We start from the raw sequence: 9,789 nt of genomic DNA, 5'->3' as shown, positions 1-9,789 counted from the left end.
GGAGTTACCTCAAAACTGCAAGGAAGTGGGCGGCGCCTTCGCGCCGGCTCCCCACATATACCGTTTGAGCCACAGCTTCATTTGACTTTTTTGTAAAACTTTTTTTTTTTTTTTTCCCCAGTTCTGGGGCTCTAACTCAGGGCCTGGGCACTTGAGTTTCTTTGTTCAAGGTGAGTGCTCTACCACTTGAGAGCACCACTTCGGACTTTTCTGTGATTAATTGGAGATTAAGTGTCTCACTTTCCTGCCCAGGCTGGCTTTGAACTATGATCCAGTCTCAGCCTCCTGAGTAGCTAGGATTACAGGTATGAGCCACCTGTGTGGCTGTGAAACCCAAAAATCTATTAACTGGCAAAAAGCCAGAACTGGAAGAACTATGATTACAACAGCTCAAGGCCTGGAGTTCAAGCCTTAATACTGGCACCCCCTCCCCCACACAAAGCAAAGAATTCTAAATAAAAACAAAGTAATACTATAAAAACAACACAAAACCCCAGTTGAACACCGGTGGCTCATGCTTGTAATCCTAGCTACTTTAGAGGCTGAGAACTAAGTTTGAAGCCAGCCCAGTAAAATAGTCCTGGAAAGATTCTTATCTCCAATTAACTACTCGAAAACCAGAAGTGGAGCTGTGGCTCAGTGGTAGAACTCTTAACCTTGACCAAAAAGAGCTGAGGGACAGAACTCAAGCCCTGAGTTCAAGACTCAAAACTGACAAAAAAAAAAAAATCAAACTCATTACATAACAGTAAAGGTCTAATCACACCATAAGAACAGAATCTGAAAGGTGTTCAAAAAAATTTATTTCCATAAATTAATACACATAACAGTGGGCATTTGGGTCACAAACTACTAAACAGAAAAGGAACAGCAGAGACATCCTGTATGCCAATGTTACCAAAAATGTACAAATTTTCACTCAACTATTGACCATGATAATATAGACACTTGAGGCAGCTATTTACTGGCCCAAACCCCAGCTCAAGGAGACACAGAGGCCACTCACCGAGAATTGAAGTTCAATCCAGTATCAGAGAAGGGCTTGTGCTGACAGCTGACAAGCACCAAATTTGAGCATGCTGTGCTGGGTGGCAGGTGACAAAAGACCCATGCACAGCCCACTTTGTCTTACCTGTTCCCTGTGGGACAAGGTGCTAATATTGAACTGTGATTCTAGCCACATTGTCTCCTTCCCTAGCCAGCGGTATGTAACTCATTTAGTTCAGGAAAAGAGCCTTCTACTGATATGAATGCAGACAATGATATTCTGCACATCTGGCCAATTATTTATACTTTGGATATAGCCACCTACACTGTGGTTATTTAAATGGTTCTTTCCATGATGGGGGAGAGGGGAAGCTTACAGAAATCAAACTAAACAAGGGTATGAAAGAAAGCACCAACTGCACTCGTCCCTCCCCAGGTAAGGGAGAAAAGCATCACTGCCTAAAGGTTGGTCTTTCACAGATCTTGTGATGTACATGGTACAGACAAGAGGGAACTCCAGCTTGGAGATGCTCGGCTGTACTGTGGCCCTGGACCTGCTGTCCTGTCTTCACCCTGGTGGCCAGGGGATGAGTCCCCAGGGAAGGGATGTCCAAAGTGGGATCTGGAGTTGATCAAAAGACCCCTTTTTAGGCAGAACTGTGACATAATGTCATGATTTTTTTCACAGCTCTTAAGAGGAGCGCTGAATTTGGGGATTCACAGCATGAGTTTCTGAGCTCTTTTGGCTCCACGTAAGGCAAACGCTACATACGTGTGTTTCCACGGCACTTCCCTCTCTGCTTTACCAGGCAATGAGGTACGTCCAAACTAATGCAGAAATGAGGCTAGGAAGGAGGCTAAGAGAGAAAAAAAAAGAGATGGGAGGGGAGGAAGTTGGTATGGGTAGAAATGGAAAGATGGACAAGGAGTTGGGCACAATCCTGACTGGACCTGAGATTTCTCCTCTCTTCCCATGGCACGAAAACACTACATTTCTGGAGGTGTTATACTTCTGTAAGTTGTATTTAATGCTAACTTCCTACTACTTGGGGTAAGTGAGAAACTACCAGCTCCCAACAGATTTCCCATTGTTCTGGGCAGGTAATAGGCCAGCAGCTGACTAATGTCTCCTGCTGTGGCCAGAGGCTGTATGCTCTACTGATAACCCTGACCCTGGCTCATAGCGGTGAAACCAGATATTGGCTAAGCTCAAAGGATCAACTTCAGGTGAGTACTGAAGTTTCTAACAGGGGGGCTCCTCCTTGCTCCCCTGAAGAGCCCTCACTACAGAGCAAGCCAAGAATTACAGACAGGTTGGGGAAGGTGGCTCATGCTTATAGTCCCAGTACTTGGGAGGCCAAGTATAGTTCCAGGCCTGCCTAGGGTTACACAGCCAAGTTCCAGCAAGGCCAGCCTAAGTTACAGAATGAGACCCTGTCTCTAATAAAACAAAATACAACCAAAAATCAAAGAGTGGTGGGGTTGGCCCCAGAGCAGCTTTGCCCTACATTCCTCTAGTCCTCTGGTCCAAGTTGGCCATGTTTAGATCACTGTTCCTGGCGCTTTCAAGTATCATGACTGAGGACCCAACATGAAAGATCTGTCTTGGTGGAGGTCCTATGGCTGAGCCCACCTCAACTCCTGCCTCAGCTGACTCCCCGCTCATTGATGAGTGCCACCCCATGCCCTTCCTGCAGCAAAAGGGCAGAGAAGCAATATGAGAGGCTGGAAACCGGTTCGGGAAGGGAGAAGTGTTGAGGTGACACACACAGAATGTGTCCATAGTGTCTGGACAAGGTATAGAATAAGAGAATGTGGTCCCCATGGTTCAGAGCCAGTATGGGAAGCCGGTGCCTCTCGTAATCAAGTCAGGCTATGACTACAGCAGCGCCCAGGATGAGCAGGCATTACATCGCAGTTATAGAAAAGGCAGGCCTGGAAGACAGATTTTTCCTGTTTAGGTCAGTTTTTCTACTCCAGAGTAGCACAAACAACCTACAAAGGAAAGGCACATAGAGATCCCTTCACCCCCCACCCCATCTTCCCACCAACAAATGGGGAATGCAAGAATCCGAGGAGAGTGGTCAGCCAACACTTCCGGACAGCACTGCTTGCTCTTCTCCATGAATTCCATCAGCGGCTGCTTTGTGGCAGTGGTTCGGGGGAGGATGAGAAGAGGTAACCAGTGTCTTAAGGGTGCCTGAGCATCTCACTTGCTAGCTAGGGAATGTTCTTTAAACCCTTAAAGAGACAGAAACACACGCACACACACATGCACACACATACACACGCACACATGTGCGCGCGCGCACACACACACAACAAAAAGATACAAGGAGAAACCACAGGAGAGGAGGGGTGGGGGAGGGAGGCTGGCACACAGGGAAAGACTACCTTTAGGCCTACTAACTCCTCTCACACACACACACACACAGAAAGCCAGTTACTTCTGGCAGTTGACATTTCTAGTAGGTCTGACACAAGACCCAGGGTACACTAGGTGCCCTTAAAACAGGGTCGGTGGTAGAAATTTGGGGACCCCATTGTAAGCATGTGTCTTAGCATCTGAACTATGACCTGACTCTCTCTCAGTCTTAGAGCAGGCCACTGGGACAGCTCTTGCCAGGAACCATGGTGCCCAACTTAGCTCTACACCAACACTGCAGATAAAAGTCACACTCATAAGCAGACAGGATTGAGAAGACCGATGGAAAGAGCACTACCCTCATGAGCTACACTAGAACCTGGAGATGAGGAGGGACGGCTTGGAACACATGAATGAGAAAATGTCCCTGTGTGAAGATAACTGGTCCAATGCCTGCGAATAATTTATTCTCTTAAGACATGTGTTGTCTTTCTCTTCTTAAAAACTGTTTGAAAATCACATTTAAAGGCCCCAGACATGCAGCAAAAATACAAAAGGATAAAAATAATAAAAAATAAAATACATGAAAATCATCAACACCACAACATTAAAAAAGTGCAACTTACTTTGAGTGGGGCCTGATTGGCTCCTCTGGCACTAGTGACCCAAAGTCACAGAAGGGAGAAAAAGATGCAAAAAGCACACACACACATACACACACACACAGGTCTCAGGCAGACAGACTCAGAAGGATTAGAAAACATCATCTCTTCTTGATTACTGAAATGAGCAGGTGAGACCACACAGGACAGGAGGCTGGGACCCCCTCCCTAGGCCAGGCTTTTGAGTAATCTTGGTCTAGCACCACCGTAAATGAAGTGGAACTTTCATGTGGACGTGCAAATACTGTGAGTCCTCGGAATCCTAGTGTTGCTTAAGATGCATGAGCTTCTTTCCCCATGGATGGCAGACCCTTGCAGGCGGTGGCCAGACACCACTGAGGACCATTTCCAGGAGAACAGGAGCATTCCTGAGGTTCTTGTACTCAGCAGTAGAAGTAGAGGACCCTCCTTCACCAGCTTTTAAAAAGACTGCACCTCAAAATGGATAAAAATTCACCAAATGGGCGTCGTGAGTGGTTTAGGAGTAGGACAAAATTAAGGAATCTCTTCCAGGGAGGTGCACAAAATTCTCCAATGGAGATCTCCAACAGGACTGTTTCTCAGCAGCCTGATGACTGCTCCTTTTCCTCTTCCTTGGCAAAGAAGGTCTCCAGTTCCATCAGCTTCTGTATCAAAAGAGCATCCAGCTCTTGACCCTGCAGAGCCGCCTTCTGGGCCCTGGTGAAGCTGCCTGTCAGCTTGACTTTACCTCGAGCTTTCCTCTTTCGAGGGACTGTAAAATCCTGAAATTCTAAAACTCGCTTCCTTTTCTGTTGGCTGACTGAGATTAGTGTACCATTCCGTTCCTTGGGTTCCTCAAAGATGGTCTCTAAACACCTGAGGATAGAGCACAAAACAAAATCAACAGATGACTTATAGGGCTCCAACACTTCCCGTCAATAGGGAAACTGGGGTATCATAGGTTGTGACCAGATTTAAAGGCCTCATCAGTGGGAAACAAGTCAACATGGGCTCACTGGTGAGAATGTAATCGGCCAGTGGGGAGCGCTGTGTATCAATGTGACCCATACTGACATGCTGATAAGGACCCACTGTTAGAAACAGAATGTATCCAATGTCCAATCAATGGGAACCAACTGATTTAATCTACAAGAAAAAAACAAAAACCAAAAACAAACGAACAAAAGAATCCTCAAGACTGAACAAAACAAATCCTATAAAAACAGTCCTTCTTGGCTTTGGTCTATAATTTGCTGGTCCATGTCATTTATCTCGAACTGTAGTAAGAAATTGAGTGCTGGTGGCTAGTAACTGTAACCCTAGCAACTCAGGAGGCTGAGATCTAAGGAATGAGGTTTGAATCCAAGCAATTCTTTAACTCCAAGCCCCAGTACCAGTAAACACATATACACACCAAAGGAAAAAAGCTCGCTTCAGTTTAGTACAGAGGTATGTCGATTCATGTGTCAATGGCTATCTAGTACATTCCACTGTAAGGATGGATCAAAATCCATTTAGAATCTAGTAATGGATATTTCAGGTCACAATATAATGGTTTTATACAAAATGTTATAGAGCACAGGTACAAAAGGACAAGTACAAGAGGACTGGGAAGGTGGGTCAATGGTAGAGGGCTTGCCTTGCATGCATGAGGCCCTGGGTTCGATTCCTCAGCAACACATAAGCAGAAAAAGCCAGAAGTGGTGCTGTGGCTCAAGTGGTAGAGCTCTAGCCTTGAGCTGAAGAGCTGAGGGACAGTGCCCAGGCCCAGAGTTCAGGCTCCACAACCGACCAAGAAAAAAAAAAAAAATTCCCAGGTTAAGTTCCCGGGGTTTTGGCTTGGGCAAAAAAAAAAAAAGATAAATGTCATTCATTTGAACCAAATTCAGACCCAAAGGTGGTTAAGTGAAACCCTACCTGAAGATCAGTGGTAAAGTCAGGAGTAGCCAGCCAGTCTGCATACTTGGTAAAAGACCATCACAGAGCTGGGAAGGTGGCTCAGTGGTATAGCGCTTGCCTTGCATGCATGAGGCCCTGGGTTTGATTCCTCAGCATCACATAAGCAAAAAGAAAAAAGCTGGATGTGGAGCTGTGGCTCAAATGATGGAGCGCTAGCCTTGAGCTGAGGGACAGCGCCCAGGCCCAGAGTTCAGGCCCCACGACTGGACCCAAACAAAAACAAACAAACGAAAACCCCAAAAAATACCACCACAAACCAGAGGAGGCTTCTAAGTCTACCTAGGCCACATGGATTTCTTCCCTGTCCTATCATGACTCGGGCTCAAGAGTGGGGAACTGGCCTAGTGCCAGTGGCTCACACCTGTAAGCCTATCTACTCAGGAGGCTGAGATCTGAGGGTCATGGTTCAAAGCCAGCCCGAGCATGAAAGTTGTGAGACTCTTATCTCCAATAAATCTCTAGAAAACTGGAAGTGGCGCTGTGGGGCTCAAGTGGTAGAGTGCATGCCTTGAGCTACAGAGTGCCGGGACAGCGCCCAAGCCCCACTACTGACCCCCCCTCCAAAAAAAAGCGGGGAACTAAAACCATCAGTTCTAGTTATTTCAACAACCCAATACTGGCAGAGCTGAACAAGCCTTTTCTATAGTAAAGGATTAGAGATTTACAACAATCATTTCAGAGTTATACCTTCTCCTTCATCCCAGTCATGTTGTCCTACCTGTTCGCAGGAGGAGATTTGTAGTTCTTGTTGGTGTATATTTCTTCTAAACTGAATTCTTTCTTTTTTAACCTAAAAAGAGAAAAAATAAATGCTTCAGGGCCTCTACTTTATCTTATATTTTATATAGTGCCAGTACTGGGGTAGGAACTCAGGAGCTCACATGCTTTTTCCCCCTCTACCAGCTAAGCCACACTTCCACTTCTGGCTTTCGGCTAGTTCGCTGGAGATTAATTTCTCAGCTTTGTCTGTCCAGGATGGCTTTGAACCATAATCCTCAGATCTCAGACTCTTTATGTCCTTCAAAGAAAATATAGATTAGTTTCTCAACTCTACCATTTCCATTTGCTTATTCCAAATCTTTCTGTTAATACATTGACAGAACAAGAGGTTTTTTTGTTTTCTTTCCCAGGATGTCAATCTTCAACTTTATCAAACTAGGTCCATGTATGGAATTAGCAGGAATGACGTTTGGATTTTTATCTTGTGTGTGTGCTAATACTGGAGCTGAACTCAGGGCCTGGGCATTGTCCCTTAGCATTTTTGCTCAGGGCTGATGCCTAAATCTGACCATAGGAAATTCCTGTATGTTCCTCATAGGATTGGGATAAGCCAAACATATTTTAGGACACCATGGAAATCTGGGTGCAGTAGCAGTTTTCTTGCTGGGTAATGGTAGCTCATGCCTGTAACTCTAGCTAAAGATCTGAGAACTGAGGTTTGAAGCCAGCACAAGCAGAAAAGTTCAGGAGTCTCCTATCTCCAATTAACAACTAAAAAAGCTAGAAGTGGAGCTGTGGTTCAAGTGGCAGTACATCAACCTTGCTCATAAAAGTTAAGTGAGAGCATGAGGCTCTGAGTTCAAACCCTAGCATCAGGGCTGGGAAGGTGGCTCAGTGGTAGTGCTAGCCTTGCATGCATGAGGCCCTGGGTTCGATTCCTCAGCACCACGTAAGCAGAGGCCAGAAGTGGGGCTGAGGCTCAAGTTGGTAGAGTGCTAATCTACAGTTGAAGAGCTGAGGGACAGTGCCCAGGCCCAGAGCTCAGGTCCTGGACCCAGCGCCACACACACACACACACGCACCTTTTTCCTTTCCTTTGCACACACACACACCCCTTTTTCCTTTCCTTTGCACACACACCCCCCCCTTTTTCCTTTCCTTTGCTATGTTGCCCAGCCACACACACACACACCTTTTTCCTTTCCTTTACACACACACACACTCCTTTACACACACACACACTCCTTTACACACACACACACTCCTTTACACACACACACACTCCTTTACACAACACACTCCTTTACACACACACACACCCCTTTTTCCTTTCCTTTGCTATGTTGCCCAGTCTCATTTCAAGCTCATGGGCTCAAGAGTGCCTCTTGAGTCTTCCTAATGGTTAGAACAGGCCATGCCACTATACCAAGATTCATGCTTAAAACAACAAAAAAACCCCAAAAACATTAGTTTTATTTATTTTTTGTTGTACTAGGGTTTGAATTCATGCCTCCAGCCTTTTTGCTATTTTTTTCTTTGTCCATCATAGGGCTTGAACTTTGGGCCTGGACCCTGTCTCTGAGCTCTTCAGCTCAAGGTGAGTGCTCTACCACTTGAGCCACAGTGCCACTTCTGGCTTTTGGTTTTTTTTTTTTTTTTGCCGGTTGTGGGGGCCTGAACTCTGGGCCTGGGCGCTGTCCCTCAGCTCTTCAGCTCAAGGCTAGCGCTCTACCACTTGAGCCACAGAGCCACTTCCGGCTTTTTTGTTTTTGCTTATGTGGTGCTGAGGAATCGAACCCAGGGCCTCATGCATGCAAGGCAAGCGCTCTACCACTGAGCCACCTTCCCAGCCCCCCTCTACTTCTTTTTAAACTGAGTGGCTCTGACACAAGACAAGAACACAGGTAGTAGGACAGGACACATGGGCTTCTCCTCCTGCCTCACAAAGCTCTGGGCAAGAACCAGGAAGAGACAATCAGGATGTTGTAAACAGTGCTATCAGAATTCTCTAGCTGTATCATGATGATCACCATAGAAGAAAATACAATAGTTCTGAAAGCTTAAGAGCATGGTGCTGGCATCTCTGGGCCTCCGATGAAGGCATCATGGTAAATGGCATCGTAATGCTGAGTGATAATTCAGTCCAGGCTCTGCTAGACCACTGCTCTGGATCAGAGGTGAGGTGAGATACCATGGAAATAGAAGCCTGGCAAGGGCAAGGGAGGCTGCTCACCAAATGGTAACTGGGTAGCAGAGAGCTGGAGTACAATTTTTATTTATTTTCTTGCTGATCGTGGGGTCTGAACTCTGGGCCTCGGCACGGTCCCTCAGCTCTTCAGCTTAAGGCTAGTGCTCTACCACTTGAGCCACAGTTCCACTTCTGGCCTTTTCTGCTTATGTGGTGCTGAGGATTTGAACCCAGGGCCTCATGCATGCAAGGCAAGCACTCTACCATTGAGCTACCTTCCCAGTCCTTTGCTTTTTATATTGATTTTAACAAAATGTTTATTTTGTCAGGTATCAGGATGGCAACTCCTGCCTTCAAGTTAGGAGCATTTGCATGGTAGATCTTCCATCCCTTCACTCGGAATTTGTTTTTGCCACTGGATTCATTTTGTTACTGTTTTGTTGATGATATTTTGGGAGGGGGTAGGGGGGATTGGTTATGTGGCTTGAACGCTGGGCCTGGCACTGTCCCTGAGCTCTTCAGCTCAAAGTGAGCGCTCTACCACTTGAGCCACAACACCACCTCTGGTTTTCTGGTGGTTAACTGGAGATAAGAGTCTCACGGACTTTCCTTGCCTGGGCTGACTTTGAACCTCGATCCTCAGATCTCAACCTCCTGAGTAGTATAGGTGTAAGCCACTGGCGCCCAACTTGTTCATGATTTCTGTATGTATAATCATGTTCTCTGCTGCTTTTACGATCATTTTTATTTTTGGAATTGTGTAAATTCTATTTTTAGCTTTAGTTATTTTTCAGATAGTGTTTTACATTTTTTGCCTAGGGACCACTGACCAGCTACCTGTGTAGCTGAAATTACTGATATATACCACCATGATCATTTATTGAGACTACCTTTTTGCCTGGTGGATCCTTAAACTCCAATCTTCTTCTTCTTCTTCTTTTTTTTTT

At 45.8% G+C, this 9,789-nt stretch overlaps 1 protein-coding gene across 1 annotated transcript in view; it reads right to left on the bottom strand.

The window, feature by feature from the left end:
- Nucleotides 1-781: 781 nt before the first annotated feature.
- The window catches only part of LOC105984275 (protein PRR14L-like), a 21,533-nt gene continuing 12,525 nt past the window's right edge, over nucleotides 782-9,789 (bottom strand). The window contains exons 2-3 of the mRNA XM_013014395.1: nucleotides 6,653-6,724; nucleotides 782-4,851 (exon numbers count right to left, since the gene is read on the bottom strand). Of these exons, the coding sequence (XP_012869849.1) occupies nucleotides 4,575-4,851; nucleotides 6,653-6,724 (349 nt within the window). The 3' untranslated portion in view covers nucleotides 782-4,574. The remainder of the gene's footprint in view (nucleotides 4,852-6,652; nucleotides 6,725-9,789) is intronic.

This window comes from Dipodomys ordii, unplaced genomic scaffold (genome assembly GCF_000151885.1).
Source record: "Dipodomys ordii isolate 6190 unplaced genomic scaffold, Dord_2.0 Scaffold23, whole genome shotgun sequence".
NCBI lineage: Eukaryota > Metazoa > Chordata > Mammalia > Rodentia > Heteromyidae > Dipodomys > Dipodomys ordii.
Note: the sequence above shows the minus strand (reverse complement) of the source record. Positions and strands in the feature narration are given on the sequence as shown.